General features: G+C 40.5%; 1 protein-coding gene across 1 annotated transcript; it reads right to left on the reverse strand.

Annotated features, from left to right (window-relative positions):
• Positions 1-137: 137 nt before the first annotated feature.
• On the reverse strand, positions 138-16,580 carry LOC115593325 (excitatory amino acid transporter 1-like). The gene is made up of 11 exons (XM_030436838.1): positions 16,452-16,580; positions 16,020-16,220; positions 13,990-14,132; positions 13,761-13,898; positions 10,450-10,654; positions 10,316-10,358; positions 8,948-9,228; positions 8,620-8,853; positions 6,828-7,022; positions 6,599-6,733; positions 138-1,274 (listed from the first exon to the last, which is right to left on the reverse strand). The coding sequence occupies exons 3-11, from the start codon at positions 14,126-14,128 to the stop codon at positions 1,064-1,066; spliced, it is 1,581 nt and encodes a 526-aa protein (XP_030292698.1). The 5' UTR covers positions 14,129-14,132; positions 16,020-16,220; positions 16,452-16,580; the 3' UTR covers positions 138-1,063.
• Positions 16,581-17,576: the final 996 nt, after the last annotated feature.

The following is a 17,576-nucleotide window of genomic DNA, read 5'->3' on the forward strand; positions in this document are numbered from 1 at the left end:
AATGGACATATATCTTATTTTCAAATAAAGTGATACAGGCAAAAACAAATCTGCATGCTGTATGAGATCAATTAGAAAATACAGTTTATTTATCTGACTGAAACAACCCCCTGACTTTTCAACAAAAGAGAGACAGGTCAGAAATGTTTTTTCTGTTTATTTCACTGAAGATATAATAAACAAGAGCTAAGACAACTGTTCTCACAAAAAGTTGTTGAATTTCAGTCAATACTTTTCAACCTTCATAGTGAAGTCAGAGGCTTTAGCATGTACAAATAACCGAACATATTTACTTGTCTCATGTCTACAGTGAATTAGTAATGTTGGTAAAAAAAAAATCAGCAAGTTACACATAGTCAACGTGTGAATGTGCATACACACATGCATATGCAATTATAGGTGTGTGAGAAAGAAGCTGTACCACTGAATCGTAAAATGTCTGTATTCACCTGTAATAACCACAATACTAACCAACTAATGTTGGGCAAAATGTATATAGAATTGGAATTTATGCCGAGTTAATCATGTCCTAGTGACAAAATGGTAAAAGTCTGAATGTATAATTTGTTCATATGATATCTTCAAAAGCAATCACTTTGCTCATGACACCATGACTGTATGGGACTAATTGTACCCTGCAGTCTTTCCGTCTGTGCTAACTGGCCTTAGATGCTCTGTGGTTTATTTCCAAAACACCACTTTAGTTTTTAAATCCTTCATCCAGCATGTATAAAAATCTACTTTCACCCCAACGTTTGCATGAGGTTGATATGAAGTTAAAATATTTGATATAGTAGTGCACATACACGGCAGAATCTACCAGTCCTATTTGAAGATGAATGTATTAAAGGATGTCTTCTTGGTAATTTTAGGAGAAATAGGAATGTAAGAAATTCACCTCTGGGACATGACAATAAAGGCATGTTAACAAATCCAAAGTGTGAAATAATGACAGTTAACTATAGTTGACAACATCTCACAATTAGTTCCCTACTCCCCAAAACAGTACCAGTTGCAAGTGTTGGTATGTGTTAACAGATGTGGCAGCTGTACAAAGTTTGAACTACATGTTTGATTCACTGTGAGCACGTTTGTCATTTTCAAAATCACTATCCTGGGAGATGAGCTTGTAAGGTTTCTTCCTCTCCTTCTCCTCCAGCACTGAGTTCCCCATCTCCACGTCTTTGCTGCGAAGCTCATGTCGAGACAGAAACTCCACAATGCCGGCTCCAATCGAATCCCCTAAAACATTGGTTGTGGTACGCAGGCGGTCCCTACAACCCAGGGAAAAAACAGAATTTAAGGGGCAAATGAGTGAGACAACACATGGGGTATAGGTAAGTCCAGCTGTTTTTGAGGGTAACATTATCTTTGACATATCAAACTGAAATTAGATAAAATACTCACAAGTCACAAAACTGAACAATTTTGGGACTTGTGAGTATTCCATCTCATTTCCCTAGGTTTGAAAGGTTAAAACTGTTTGAAAGTCTGAGATATGTTATTAGCTTCGGATAGCTTAAGCTTACTAACGAACATGTTATATCTTGTTTGTTTAATTTGTGTCCACACTTGGTCAGCTGTTTCCACACAAATGTCCTTTATAGCCCTGGGAGGATATGACTCTAAAAAACTCTAAAACTGGCAGATAGATTGTAACACTTTTAAATTGTATTTTTATTCTATTTACATTTAAGGAATGCACACTTAAATATATATTTATCCGTTTAAGAGTGTGTGATGTTTTGAACATTTCTGGTGCTTTAAATTTCCATCAAATAGCCCTTTCCTTTGGGACTAAATTCACTCAACTGTAAAATGTCCATATTCCTGCACAAGTACGCGGCGGTCTGTAAGTCACCAAAATGTTCCATATATATATATATATATATATATATATATATATATATATATATATATATATATTATTAATATATTATCTATATATTCTCCACACAGGAGGAGAGCTGATGGTCATCTATTGCATGTAATATACTGACTCAGGATAAGTACCTCATATAATCCCGAATCAAAAGACCCTGTAAGGTTTCAATATTAATCTAATTCTCATTCAGGTGATACAGCACTGTATATCGTTCATCAGATTACAGCAATGTGAACACACTTAGGCTGGGTGGGTGCTGCCTTTTAATAACTTTGGGCTCTGTGCAGACATCTCTCTTCACTGATGTCTGATGCTCTGTAGATGGTACCAGTGATGTCCTTGTGGTTTTAATACCCGCTGTAGAGCCTTTCTGTCCTGGGCTGTGATGAACCATGTCAGTATGTGATGTTTCCTGTCAGGATGCTTTCTGTTTTTAACCAGGGTGGTGATGTGTGATGAACACTACAGATTCTCTGAGATGATAATTCCAAGGAACATAAAAATATTCAGCTCTACGTCTCTGTTTTTCTAAAATCAAAAATCTGCTCCTTGGTTTTACTAACATTGAGGGGCGAGATTGTTCTCTGAGCACCGCTATGCAAGATTGTTGGTTTCCTCCAGATATGAACTCTCATCAGTGTTCATAATGAGGCTGATGATGGGGGTTTTGTCCTCATACTTCACAATAGAGTTCTCCTGATGTCTGGGAGTGCAGTCATCAGGGTACAGTGTGAACAGGAAGGGTCTGAGCACACAAGATTTCCAATAATATCGTTTGCTGTTACTATCTCCTCTGATAACGAGTGCAACACGTTTCTTAGCTTTTTTGTCGAAAAGATAAAAAAAACTTTCAAACCAACATCATTCATTCCTCTTCCCCACAAAAACCCTGCCCCTCCCGGCCAATTATCTTGGAGAGGTTTTCCCAAGTCACATCACAAGAACGAGAACATTACAACAGCTCATTAAAAACTGGTATTTCAAATTTCACATTTCAAACAAGCGGCTGTTCAACAACCTCTCAAAAGAATAAAATAAAATCTGGATTTTATGTAATTTTTGCCACATAACTACAGATCTATTTCCAAAGTACCTTTCACAGCTGTATTCTACAGGGACAGCTCTTCTTAGGATCTCTAGTGATCTGCTATTGCGGGCTGATGCGGATTGTTCTGTGTTGGTATTATTAGATTAAAGTGCTGCTTTTGAAACTACTGACCAACAGACTTAGGCAGTGGGTTGGTACTGCAGGATCAGTGATTCCCCATACCTGTCAGCAGCTAAGGCTTTTTGGTTACAGTTGACAGTAAAGCCTCATGTACTGAGTTTCTGTTCTGTGGGGTTCCCCAGGGTTTTGCCCTGAGGCCAATGCTAATTTTCCTGTATTTGCTTCCTCTTGGGCAGATAATGATTAATTGTAAAGACATCTCATACCATTGTTATGCAGATAATATTCAATAATACATTTGCATAACCTGTATAAAGGGTTGGATGGCTAATAAGTATTTACAGCACAACTATGACAGCACTGAATGTCTTATTTCTGCCCCCCATGTATTGGCCCTTTATCCTCTCAAGTTAAAATTACTCTCAGCAATCTGGGTGTTTTAATGGGTCAGACTATGACTCTAGACCAGCATGTTAACACTTTGGTCCATTCTTGCTTTGATCAGCTGAGATTCATTGCCAAACTCAGACCCACTGTCCCAAGACCTCAGTTGAACATGATCATTCATGCATTTATTTCCTCGCAACTTGATTACTGCAACTCACTTTTTGCCTGTCTAAGCAAAACTTCCAGAAACTGTTCATGGGTTGTACAAATTGCACATAATATCTGATGTAACACCAATCCTTATGTCTTACACTGGTTGCCCATACAATTCAGAATTACTTTCAAGATCCTAGTAATAACATTTAGAGCCCTGCATGGTGAGATACAAACCTACATTCAAGATCTCCTTATGCCCTGCAACACAAGTAGGACTCTGAGGTCCACTGACCAGAGTTTGTTTTCTGTTCCTTGCATCAGGCTTAAGGCAAAATGAGACTGACTGTAGTAGCTCCTAAGCTCTGGAACTCCCTTCTATTGAACTTATGTAATGTGAACACAGTTGACACATTTAAAAAGCAGCTAAAGACAAATTTATTCTAACTTGTGTGTCTGCCATTTTATATTTTCTGTTTGACCCTAGCTTGCTGTCTGGCGGGCTGTTTTATGTGTTTTGCTCTGTTTCTCTGTAATTTTGTTGTGAAGCACTTTTTTTCTGCTCTTGAAATTATTATTATTATTATTATTAACATAGAGGAGGTGACTGCTAATCTGATCTGAATTTAGTTTTCCAATAAGCTGTGTGGATGAGACTGTGTTGAATTAGGGTTAGGGGTTTATACCCCAACACCATAATTCCACAACAGCTTATTAGAATACTACATCTCCTGGGCCTCAGCACCTCCCTCTGCAACTGGGTCCTGGACTTCTCAGGGAGACTACAATCACTCTGGATTGACAGCAGACATTCAGCCACGGTCGCACTGGAGCCCCACAGGGCTATGTGCTCAGCCCACTGGTGACCACTCTGCGAACCAATGACTGTACTGCAGGATCCAGCTCCAAACACATTATTAAGTGTGCTGATGACAGTGGTGGGAAAACAAAAGGGATTATCATTGCCTTCAGGAGAGACCACCAATACAATCCATGCCCCCCGCATCGACAGCTCTGCGGTAGAGAGAGTCAGCAGCGCTAAGTTTCAAGATTCAAACACTTTGAATCTTAAATCTAAGTTCCTGGGGGTGAACATCTCGGATCTCATGACCTCTTCTGGACCCTGAACTCTATAGCACTCACCAAGAGGGCACAACAACACCTGTGTTTCCTACAGAGGCTGCAGAAAGCACCTACACCAATCATGTCCACCTTCTACAAAGGAACTATCGAGAGCATCCTGTTGAGATGCATCCCACTTTGGTTGGAATTGGAGTGGTGAGAACGGCAGAGAGGATCATGGGCATTTTTTCTTTTGTTATATTTCTTTCTGTTGCACTAGTAGTTGGGATAAGGATGGAAAATATTTCACACCTCTGTATGTTTTTAACATATTGTGAAAGTGACAATAAAGTTGACCTAATGCTAAGCTGAAGTAAACAAACAGCACCCTGACTCATCAGTTCTTATTCTGCAAGTGCGTGGAGACTGAGTGGATGGCAGTAGATATGGCATCCTCTGTGGATCTTTTGGTTCAGAAAGCATACTGGGGAGGGTCCAGACTGGCAGGGATGTTGTCTCTGATGTGCTGGAGAACCAGTTTCTCAAAGTACTTCATCAGGATGGGTCCGAGAGTTACAGAGCGGTAGTCTTTAAGATTAGACACAGCAGCCTTTTTAGGAACAGGGACAATGATGGCTGTCTGGAGGCAAGAGGGAACAGCCTCTTGTTAGAGTGAGATGTTAAGCTAGCTGATCGGCACATGTTTTAAGTAAGCAGCCAGGTATTATCTGGACCAGCAGTCACATCTATATACAACTTAGCAGGATTTCTCTCACAATGGCAGTGGTTACTGACAGTGGCCAGTCCTCTGGAGGCGGAGTAGCAGGGGCGGTTCTGGGGGGGGGGCCAACAGGGGCCAGTGCCCCCGTAACTCTGAGTCTGGACCCCCCAACAGGGAGTCTGCATCAATAATACAATGACAGATTTCTTGAAGTGATTTTTGATTTTGAAGGGAAAGGCAGAAATAAAGTGTCTCAGCAGTTTACTACCCAATCAAAAATGTTGAAATTGTAAACACTGTTTTAAGTCCCATTTATCCCGTGTCTGAATGAGGAATTTGTCTTTTTTTCCCGGGTTGTATGTGCCCCCCAACAAAAAAGCTGGTCCCAACCTGGCCCCCCTATTAAAACTGGTCTAGAACCACCACTGCGGAGTAGGATTCACAGCTGAGTCTTTGAGCATAAAATGATGTATGCTTCCTTGTCACTTGACCGAAAGGCATCTTTTTCAGCTCTGGATCGAGCCCTCACTTTTCCATTCATCCAATCCTTCTGGTGGAGGAGTGATTTTATTCTCTTTTTTCAATTCTAAGGTGGGACAACGTCTGAAAAATAGCATGACTGCAACATGCTAGTCTTGAGGGAAGTTTATATTGTAACTTAGGATAGGGTTATTTAAACCTCCATTATCAAGTGTGATTTTCTGAATAATAAGTCACATCCACTAGCCTGGTTTTACAGCCCTCAGCTTTCAAACATACTGCTCTTTATTCATTAAACGTTGTACTTTGTTCTGTTCAGTGTAAGACAGGCTTGTCTTCATGAAGGAAGTCTGACAGGCACTCATATTTGGTCCATCCTAGTTAAAGGAGAGAAGGGTTTTTTCCTATTACCCCAGTTAGCTGAGTAATTTCTGGGAAGGGTATTCTAATTGAAATGATTAATTTGGGAAACCTAATTATGTTTCTATGTTAAAACTCATTGCAAAAAATATTCAATACAAAAGGGAAGATGTAGAACAAGACTCCAGGGAGACAGGAGAAGTGTGTCACTAGGTGGTAGTAGCTACAGAGCTGCTTCTGACTGTTAAGCTGACATAGATGATTGATGTAGGGAGGTTACAGTTACAGCACTACACAGAGCAATGTGTCAAATATAGCTGTGTTTGAATCGATCATTTACAGGATTACTGTCCACATGTTCATGATACAAATAGCTACTCACAGGAACCAATCAACTGCAATGATAAGAGTGATGTCATCAGTGGGAAGTCCTACAGAGGTCAGTACAATCACCATGGTGACCAAGCCTGCCTGTGGGATGCCAGCAGCTCCAATACTGGCTGCAGTGGCTGTAATACTGAAGAGAAACACACAGGCATACACAGATGAAAGATTTTATTTATTGATTTCAGAATAAGTCTTTATCGTCTTCCAATTCTGTTATTTTTTACCTGATGGTAATGATTTGACCAAAGTTCATCTCCATATTGTTAACCTGGGCGATGAAGATGGCTGCCAGTGCCTCATACAGAGCTGTTCCATCCATGTTGATGGTGGCACCGACAGGCAGCACAAAACGAGTGATTCGCTTGTCAATTTTGTTGTTTTCCTCCAGACATTTAAAGGTGACTGGCAGGGTGGCTGAACTGGGAAAGAAAGAATTAGAACAGTTTGAGGGAACAGTGATACATTACTGTGGAGTTTATGAATGACTATTTTCACATAATTCTGTATAAAGATTTGTAGTCTGACTTGGATCCCTTTTTTCTGAGCTACGTGATTGCATCTTGTTCAAATACACTTCGGTGTATCAGTGGGTGCTCATATCACCATTTGTAATGCCATGTTCTGTGCAGTTCTTCTACTGTCAGATTAGTTTTACTGCAGCAGCCAACATTCTGACAATTATCAGTGACTTTCATGGTCATTTAGTACGCTTTAAGCCATGAAGTAATGTCGGCTACGGTCTATCATAGCTGACAGTACTTTCAGTTACCACTGAGGACTCCTACTGTTAAAGCTACTGTTTCAATCAGTGATGATTATTTAGTAGATTAACTTAGTCTGAAAACCAGGACAGGAGGCACAGATTTTGTTTCATCAATACAAACCCAAATTCTGTATGAAACTGATAATTCAAAGAAACTCTGTGTGCGTGTTCTCCAGTCTCTGTGTGACCCGCCCCTCCCCTGTTATCTAATAATGTTCACCAATCACATAAAGAGGCAAAGTGACCCATCTTTTAAAACGACACACATCATATGTGTAGTTTATGCCAGAATTCAAATGAGATTTGAAAAAAAAGAACTGTCTCTCACAATGAACCACCATGCATATTTGATGCATATTATGCATTTTTCTGAAATCAGGTCCCATGTGTGCTCTGTGCACTTTCTTCATCAGCAGTACATTTTATAAAGTGTGCATTTCCAGTTTGGACATACCGTAAAAAGCTTTTCTAGAGAGCAGAGTATAGTTATAGGTGCACAGTAGGTATAGGCATACAGGTTTAGGTTGGCAGATTGACCACCAGTCAACCCAATGCAAATGAAAAAATAAAAATAAGAAATGCGAAAATAGGTCACCAAGTTAGCAGCAGTTAACACACCTGGTTGGCCTGCCCAAGTAAAGTCTTTGTGGTGAAGCAATATGTCATGTGTATGTGAGAGAAACAGAACACGCTGTGCAGCTCCAAAAACTGAAAATCAATTTTGGGCGGCAAATGTTGATATTGTAGCTTGCTGCCTCAAAAAATCAAATGTATAAAAGGTATTCAACTGTATTCAATATCCAGTCATACCCAGGATCCATGGTAATATGTTAAACATCTCAGTAATAACAGTAAGTCGATCAGCTAGTTGGTGGTAAAAAAAAAAAAAAGTGAGTGTTAAATTACGTAACTGTGTGCATAATGAGGAACAGTTTTAGAAATAAGTTCAAACCCTACATATTCTCACACATTTGATGCAGCTCAACAATTCTAACACCAAAGCGTTAAGGCTGTTTGACAATTAGGCATTAAGGTTGAAGCATATTAATGCTTTGAACAAACCCATTTTTATCTGTTGACTGACCTAGTCTTGCTGTCTCCAACTGCTTTATGTCTTTATTCTAAAAACAAGAGTAGATATCTAACTTTGAGTTTGGCTGCAACCAAGTGTAACTCCCAAAATTCAAGACTAGTTGGTCCAGGAATGAGTGTTATTCATTTGTTGAAGTGTGATAGTGTTGGGTATGACTTACCTTGAGGAGGTCCCCAAAGCTGTCACCAGAGCTTGCAGTAGCCCAGCAATGAAGATAAAGGGGTTTTGCCGAGTGATAGCAAAATAAAGAGTGGGCAGAATAAGAATGGCATGGATCATCAAGCCAATGATAACTGTGATGACATACATGCCCAGCTGACCACCCATCTGTGTCAGATCATCCATCTCCACAATCTTTCCTGCAATCAGGAACAGAATACCAATAGGAGCATACCTGACAGAAGAAGAGGAACAGTGAGTTATTGAAGAAACATGTGATGGTAACATTTATCAACAAGAAGCTCCTCCCATTGAAAATGAACTCTTACCACATGATGATGGCAACCAGGCGCATGATAGCTTCATTGAGGCTATCAAAGAAGTCTCTTAGGAGCTGGCCCTGCTCCTTCATGTTGCCAATTATTAGACCAAAGCACATGGAGAAGACCACCAGCCCGAGAGCATTGACCCCATTCACCTGACCCGGCACTGGGATCGCTTCCTCCCGGGTGATCTCCATGACCTCCTGGGTGGCATTGGTTGAGTTGAAGAGGGTGTCATTCACCGTCACCGTCACATGGACCACTCGCTTGCCATATTTGGTTTTGAACTGGGGAATGAAAGAATTACAGGATCATGGTTGTACCACCGGAGTTTGACAAAACAGAAACAGATACTACTTGACTGTTTCGTGTCCTCCTGGCTCATCCGTACTACTGGGGAAAAAGGTTTCTCATTCTTTAAAATCTCCCACTCAACATTTTCTCTCTGGGACAACCAGGCCAGTATTATGACGAGGCATTTTTCACCCTCGGCTTCACCAGTACAACGTTGCATAATCAATAGAGATAACAATGTGTTCTGCTTAGAAAAATAATAGCTTCAAAACATTAACTTTAAGATTGGTGAGTTAAAATGCTACTTAGAGACTTAAGGATCCAGAGCATAAAGAGAAAAGAGGAGGTGGCCTACAACATCATTTATCACCCACCTACAATGCAGTACCGAGTTCCCTCCCCACACAGCTTAACAGCCATTCACACCTGGGATCACCTAGCCATAACAACCCACATGAAGGCCAGTTGGGTCAATAACCCACAAGTGGCCCAAATGACTCTGACACTCAGAGCTCACAAGTATTCTTAACGACTAAGGGCACTCACACACAGCCTGCAACTCCCCTCCAGTTAGTTAGAACTGAAGAAGCCTCTTGGGCGAGAGGTGAAACCTCTTCAAGAAACTGGAACACAGTCGGTTGCCTACAATAAAGCACTTAGAGGAAAAGACTAGAGCGTCTACAGTAGATTTTGCAGTATATGAACTGTGGGGGTTGGTCGAGCATCTAAACCTCAGTGTCTGAGTTCATGTGTGTCAAGAGGAGAGAGAGAACAAAAAGGATAAGGGGAAGGAGAGAAACAGAGTTTTGGAGCGAACACCTTGACTTTGGGTTCAAGTGAGGTTCAAGCTGAAACATTCTGAGCTGTCCGGCTTTAGGATTGCTGGGGCCTTCATGAATCAATTACAGTCAGTGTATGGACAACATTTCAGACCTTTACTCTGACATGTTGTTGGATCTGTTATTCATTGGGATGAGAACACTGCAGGGTTTCAGAGCTGTTTGCCACAAAATTACCAGTTTTGAGAGTTCATGAATATAAAGCACTGTAATTTTAATATGTGTCGATTGTAAAACTCACCTGCTGTGTGCAAGCTTGGACCAGGTTTGGTGGAAACATGTTTCTGAAAAGAGAAATCACACAGTGGTTAAGAGAGGATGCTGTGCAGTTAAAGTCAGAATTTGTAAACATGATTGCTCTTCTACGCAAGCTACCTGATCAGATCTAAGAAGGCATCAGCAGGACTGACTTGCTCTATCTTCTGCTGTTTTCCAAACTCTTCTTTGGATCCTTTTCCTGGGTGGATGATGAGGACGATTATGATACCAATGAAAACGGCGATAAACGTCGTGGTCATGTAGTAAATCACAGCTCGCATGCCCATCTTTCCCGAAGCTTTGCTGTCCAAAGCTGCCATTCCTAATGGACACAGGATGGAAATAAAGTCAATATCCAAATATCAAAATATGAGAAGACAGCCTGTCAGCACCAAGTCCTGTGGCGAAATTACATGTTGCATGCCTGTGTGTATGGCGGTTCTTTACCACCACATATTCCATAAATATCTTATACATCTGAACAGGCTGAATGGATTGTGCCAGACTTTTTAGGTGCAATATGTCAGAATTCTTATTAAACAAAACAAAAATTAACAAAATTATCTACAGAATGTGAAAAATAACAGTTTTGATGTTATGACGTCTTCTTATTGCATTGCAGATATTTCTACTATAGTCAGCATGCTAATGAGCTAGCCCCATCCCAAAAGCTCCTGTCAACACATCCCAGGTTCTCCAATATTCCAATCTTGACCACTAGCTGCATTGCTAACAGAGCTAACTAGCCAACAGAACCTACAGTAAGCAGCAGTAAGCTTGTGATATGCTGCGCCATTTTTTTGTTCTGAGTATGATTTATATATAAAACCTACATTTAAAAAAACGTCTGTTATGATAAAACATCGATTTTTGTCACAATTTTACTTATATGTAATTTCACCAAGCCATACGTTTGATAAAAAGTTGCAAATGGCACTAATGAATAGGTGGAGGCAAGGACTTTATATTAAATCTGCACACAGCAATGGAGGTGGATCTGCATTCATTTCTATGAAGACAGCTCAGCATTGAGTGAAGCTCAGCTTCCTAGGTAAGAAAATACCTGGATCTTCTGTATTGTGGGGCCCATAGAGCGTGCACACTAGACTTCCACCAACCAAGCAGGCTAACTTAGCACCTAGCTAACTTGAATGTGGAGAAAATAATGTAATCATGCGGCTGACACATCTTTCGCAATGTAAGCATACAGAAAAACTTCTTTTTGGGCCACAGTGTGTTACATGAACTACACATTTTGGTCACCACAAAAATGTGCTTCATAGCCTGATGCTCTCCCTAGGGGCTTGGGTGGAAGAGAAACTGCACTAAAAGGGTGAGATCATAATGTTACTACTGCGACAGGCTTATGAGGCTTTCCCTTTCTTTTTCTGTTTCTTTTCTCATGCTCTGAATTGCTGATTCTACATGCTCAGTTGGCCAAAAAAGGCGCCAACGACGGTGCTGGTCACACCACGATAACCAGGGCCACAGATGCACAGGCCCATCTTTAAGTTTGCTGTTTTACTTTTATATCATGTAAGCTGCCTTTGAGCTTCTTGAAAAGTGCTATATAATTAAGATGTACTGTTAGTATTATTGTGATGATAATTTGATGTTTTTCTTACATGGGTATGAAAGATGAGCCAGCCAAACAACAGAGCTACTGCTGCTGTGACAGACCTTCAGCAGTCAACGCAGCAACATGAGCACACAACACACAGCCTGTTCAGACTGAGGTATGTTCATTGACGGCTATTTTTCTTGTGTTAATATGACTGTGGCATTGAAAAAACAGTTGTTTATTTATTCCTTTATTAGACTAAAAAGCTAAGAGAGCTTGTGAAATGCAGCAAAGTAGCCGGTAACACTGCTCCCTGCTGACAAGCGAGAGCTGTAGGGCAGCCTGTGGATGTAGTCAGGTAGTACACGTTTGTCTCCTGGAGGAGTGGAGAGGAGTGAAGGTAGGTGGTTGGATTTTTCAGTTGGACATCAATTTAGCTTACTCTTAGTGGTTTCTACAATCAAACCAAACCCCCAGCTTTAATGGTGAAGTATTTAGCTCCCTCTTGATCGACTGATTATCATCTACAGTTCTGAATTCCAGCTATATTCAGTATAGCAACCATGCTAGGGTTTTTTCTCTACACTCGAAACATATTCAGAATGTACAGTAAAGTTTGTCTCTTTGAAGGCTAATTTAGACATTTGTAATGCTTCGGCTTTTGAGAAATATCAATGAAGTCCTTTTTTCCAAATAAGAAACTGAAAAAATTTTCACTTTCTTATGCACATTGTTTTCTTAAGTCTCTGTGGCAGAGTGCACTGCCTTTAAAATGTGAATGTCAACTGCTGCAAACCATGAATAGAATGGAAAATAGAATAGAATACAGCCAGTGTAGCTCAAGGCCACAAGGATGAAACATCCTCTGTAATTGATTTGAACCAAATCTTTCTTATCACAATCAGCTGGAGTCTCTGTGTGAGTGAGCTGGAGGCGAGGCTGACCTCCTGATTACTGGGCTGTACAGATGACCTCCTTGTGAACCATTTCTACCAAGCTGTCCCTCTGACCCCGGCACACAGCAAGATCAATCTTTTGTATGTAATTACACCAATCTGACACACTCTGGATCGTTTCACAATATGAAAAACACAAAGGTTTGTGTCTACAAGAGTTTGTTTGTGCATCTCATGTACCATTACCATTACAGTTTAGTAAAATAGAAAGCCTTAGATTTTCCCCCCCAAAAAAACATTACCCGGTGAGCTTTCGGAAAACCAGAAGGTTGTTGAACAAAGACCACCTGAATGAAAAATAATTCTGTCTGTGAAAAAAAGATTCCTAACAATGTCCCAAGTTCCACCACTTTTTCTGAAAATGATATACTGTTTCTCCCTGCAGAGTGTGTACAACCAAAGCCTATTCAATTGATATACTATGAAAATACTTTCTGATATTTTAAATCTTCTTTTACAAAATGTGCAAGGACAAATGCAACCCGGCTTGGGATATGCAGTCAGTGTTTGTGGTGTCGCCGCAAACATAATGTGCACAGCCGAACAAAAAGTTGTAATTAAAAAAATCCAAATTTTGCATTTAAGCCTGCTGTGGGAGTGTGTGGCTGAAACCAGATCACAGCTGTCGGAGCTGCTTTCTCAGATTTACTTTGACTGCTTAGTCACCATTTCATATCCAGTGCAAGTTAACAGCAGATATGAGGTGGTGCTTGCTGATTAAGGAGAGACATGAAGCACCAATTGACCCGAAAAGTGGTTATAAACACAATATCCATCATGTTCACATCACCTGAATAGAGAAAGTTTGACTGAAGAGAAGCTGAATCATACCTCTGAGAATAGAGAAGACATGTCCTCTCTCCGTTGACAGATCAATAAAATGTTTGTGAGAATGTGAGGATGTGTCGCACCTGTTATGAGACTGGAGACGAGTAAGGGCAGAACCAGCATCTGAAGCATCCTCATCAACAGCTCTCCAGGGAAAGAGAAGTACTTCACTTCTCGATAGGTCATCTTATATGGGCGAAGCGTGAATCCCAGAGCGATACCTGCAGAGAGAATGGCAGTGCGGGCCTGTGTGTTCAATGTTTGTGTGTCTAAATCTCATTGACAAGACTCTAACTGCAGAGGCATACACACCTACAACAACTGCGGCGACTGTAAACAGCACAAAGGCATTCTTCTTGAGGAAAGCCTGGATGTCCTCTTTGGAGATCTCCTCCACTTTCCTCTTTGCCTTCATGGTGCGTATGTGAATGCCTTCCCTGAGTCGCTGCATCCTGCTGCAGTGAACCCAAATATGTTGATTAGTGCAAATAGAACGTGTGTCGACTTACCATCACACCTGAAGGAGAAACATCCAGTTGAACTTCTGTGCAAAAATGTGTAAACTGTGCAATCTAAAGTTTGTTTAACAATCTCTTCAGTACACAGTGGATTTTCTTTGCAGTCAGACTTCATGTTTTTCCTGCGGAGCCCTCTGTGTCGGCACCACTGCTGTGTAGTGGACTGACCTCATTCAAATGAAGTGGGATGAGTTCAACTTGTACAACAATTTTGGGGGGGGAATTTTTTTAAAATGCCTTTCCTGCCTCTGGAGCAGCGTGTCCGAGCGCTGTGCTTGACAGAACTGGACACCACGCTGAAAAAACACAAAGGAAAGCCTCGAGAAGTCGTTATTGCCAAAATGCAAAGCTTGGTTCATGAAATGGTTCAATAAATGTCATTTATATAAACATGAGCGCCAAAGCCATGAACACTCCCAGTGTTGTAGCAAATAAATTCCCCTGCAACCCCAAAGTATTTTCCCACAGGGCACCATTATAAACGAGATGTCTGTCAGACGGTTGACCGGACACGTCCACCTGCAAACAAGCGCAATTATGACTCTTTCTGCTATGAGTTTTTCATCCGTGGAGGTTCTATATTTGTAAAATGCATTTTACCTTATAATCACCACAAACATTTTTGCGGTGGAAATGTTTTGTTTTTTTTCTTTTGTCTGATCAAAGCCAAACTGCTTTCTTTACAACAGGGGACCATTCGTCCACTTCCTACTTCGAGTTGTACCGATGGCTATACAAGTCCTTTACAGTCGATCATTCACCCTCCTGTGGAATGAGTGATGTCCAGTCTCTGTTAATCCTACAAAGATTGTAATTTCTACATGTTAGCATGATGTCAGCTCCTCAAGGATGTTTCCAAAAGATACTGGCGATGAGTGGATACTTTTCACTGATGTCCTTTGAGTGATCATGAATGGACAAAGATGAGACAGCTGTCCACACGAAAGCGGCTCAAAGTTAGTTCTTCAGGATCTGCTTTGGGGAAACGCAAAGTGAATTTCATACTAACTGCTGAGCCTTTAAAAATTTACTTCAGCTGAACTTGCAAGTTTATTTTTGCTCAGTATAAAGACTGCGGATGTGTCCCCCTCTAACACTGAAGTTCCATTGGAAATGGATCTCTTCACGACCCTTTAAAGGCACAAATGGGCATATATGTACTATTTTCTATATATCTATAGTATATCAAGTTGAACAAATCTAAATCCAGCTTTTAATATACATGCAAGTGGTGTATATTTCAAGCTAAAATGTATGTGCCAACAGCCTTTTGAAGCAAAAAATTTTTTTTAAATAAATAAATAAACATACATTTAAAAAAACATAATGTTGTACTAAAACTGGATTAAAGGACCACTAAGAAGATGGCTTTATAAATTCACCGGAGGTCTAGAGCACAGAATATAACAGTATAAAGCATTCACTTGGCTATTTAAAGGGTCAATTCAGCCAAATAACAACATTTTGTCTCACTTACCTTTAGTGGTTTCGAGTCATGCTAAAGATTTCGAAATATTTGCTCCATTTATATTTTTTTCTAATGTTGTGAGCACTACCAATGATATTCCATTCAACTCCATTGTATTTGGGTGAAAGCAAGTGTCTCAAAAACTGGACTAATGACAGCAAAACTACCTGTGCATTTCATTTTTTCTTTTTTGATCAAGCGAGCTGATACTTTAATATCCATGTTTTCACCTTCTGTCATGTTCTGAGACCAAGAGTCCACCAAAGAAAATCAAACAGCTGCTGCAGGTAAAGCAACCTGTAACCCTGTGTATTTTAAAGTAGAACATAAAGAAAGATTGTTTGTTTGTCACTTACCTGTTTGGACCGACGGTTGATCTTCTTCAGTGGTGCAGTTCGTCCTGGAAGCAGCAGCAGGGCAGGGTGAGACGTGCTGGGATTCTACTGGAGCGTACTGGGAGTCAGGAGGACAGAGTGACTGGGAGATGGAGCTCTAATGTGAATCACTCTAAGTGTGTGGGAAAGAGCGCTCTCCTGCAACTGCTGTAACTGGAAAACCTAGGAGGAGACATCCAGAAGAGAGACAGGGAGGGAGGGAGGGAGGGAGGGAGGGAGACGAAGAGGACGAAGTAGAAAAAGGTGCTCCCATAATAACACTGTTAGCCCTGTGACACAGATTCAGGTAAAGCCCAGATGTACGTAAAACTTTGTTGAGAGTTGTTATGAAAATCATCATAGAATTACTTACTGAGGAAGGATAGTTTGATATTAGTTAGATATTCTCCTCACCTCTCATCTCATCCGTGCTTCTTGTCCTCCTCCCTTCCCTTCCTCTTTCCTTCTCTTTGTGTTTTAAAGACTTTTCTTGTTTTAATAGAGTCTGCACATCGTAGAGACATGTGAGGAATTGTTTCTGGCATCAAACAATAACCGGGTTCAGCCGATACGCATCATCTCACTTGGGATGTGTTATAGTTCAGGGTAATTCCGCAGAGTAAATGACACACCACAATTAGCAGAAAAAAGTGGAGCTTGTGCAGTAATAAGTGACCTCACTGTATGGAAAAATATTCCCTGGTGAAGTTCAATATAATTAGTGAAGAATACCCCTAAAATCAGGTCACATAGCCTTTTACAAACACTATTCCCTGGTCACTGTCACACTAATGAATGAAACATTTCTGTAGATGTATGTAATGTGCTCGTGTCAGTACTTTAAATTTAGTGAATTTTAGAATTGATAACTTATAGTTATCCTTCGCTTTCAGTCTTCCTTTTTTTTTACCTGAAATATGTTCTATTTAACGAGGATATTAGAGAATATACTCTACTCAAAAATGTCCTTATAGCTGTATCTGTTAACTATTTGTATTGCAATGAATCAAATTAATGTGTGTAATGTAAAATGACTCATAGGGACAAACCAACATGGAATTATCTGCCAACTTTGCAGTTCTCCCAACTCTATGAAGCACTTTAACCTCATTCAGCCCCTTGTTTTGGTGTTCGGTCTCACCGTGCTCTGTCAAACCCACTGTGCACCATCTGCTCAGCAGCACAGACACAGTTAGAGACTGGCTGGTGAACATGGTGGAGCATTCAGCAGCTAAAGAACCGGAGTGACTTCAGACTTTTTTTTACTTTTTACATTTTTATACAGTCCACAATTAATGTATGGACCAGGATGGATGTCACATCAAGTGTCGACTTGCAGAAGAACGTAGAAAATAAAAGTAGAAGACATGAATTAAAGCTGCAAGCAGCATGTGCATGCGTTTACTGGACGTGTTCTGAATTTGTGAAATAACACTGCCTGTGTCCACTATGTGGTGCTAGAGATCCCCCATCAATTATGTGTCATGTTGTAATGTATGATGTGGAGAAAACAACCTGTAAATGTCATGTAAACTGGAT

Source organism: Sparus aurata, chromosome 12 (genome assembly GCF_900880675.1).
Source record: "Sparus aurata chromosome 12, fSpaAur1.1, whole genome shotgun sequence".
In the NCBI taxonomy this organism is placed as follows: domain Eukaryota; kingdom Metazoa; phylum Chordata; class Actinopteri; order Spariformes; family Sparidae; genus Sparus; species Sparus aurata.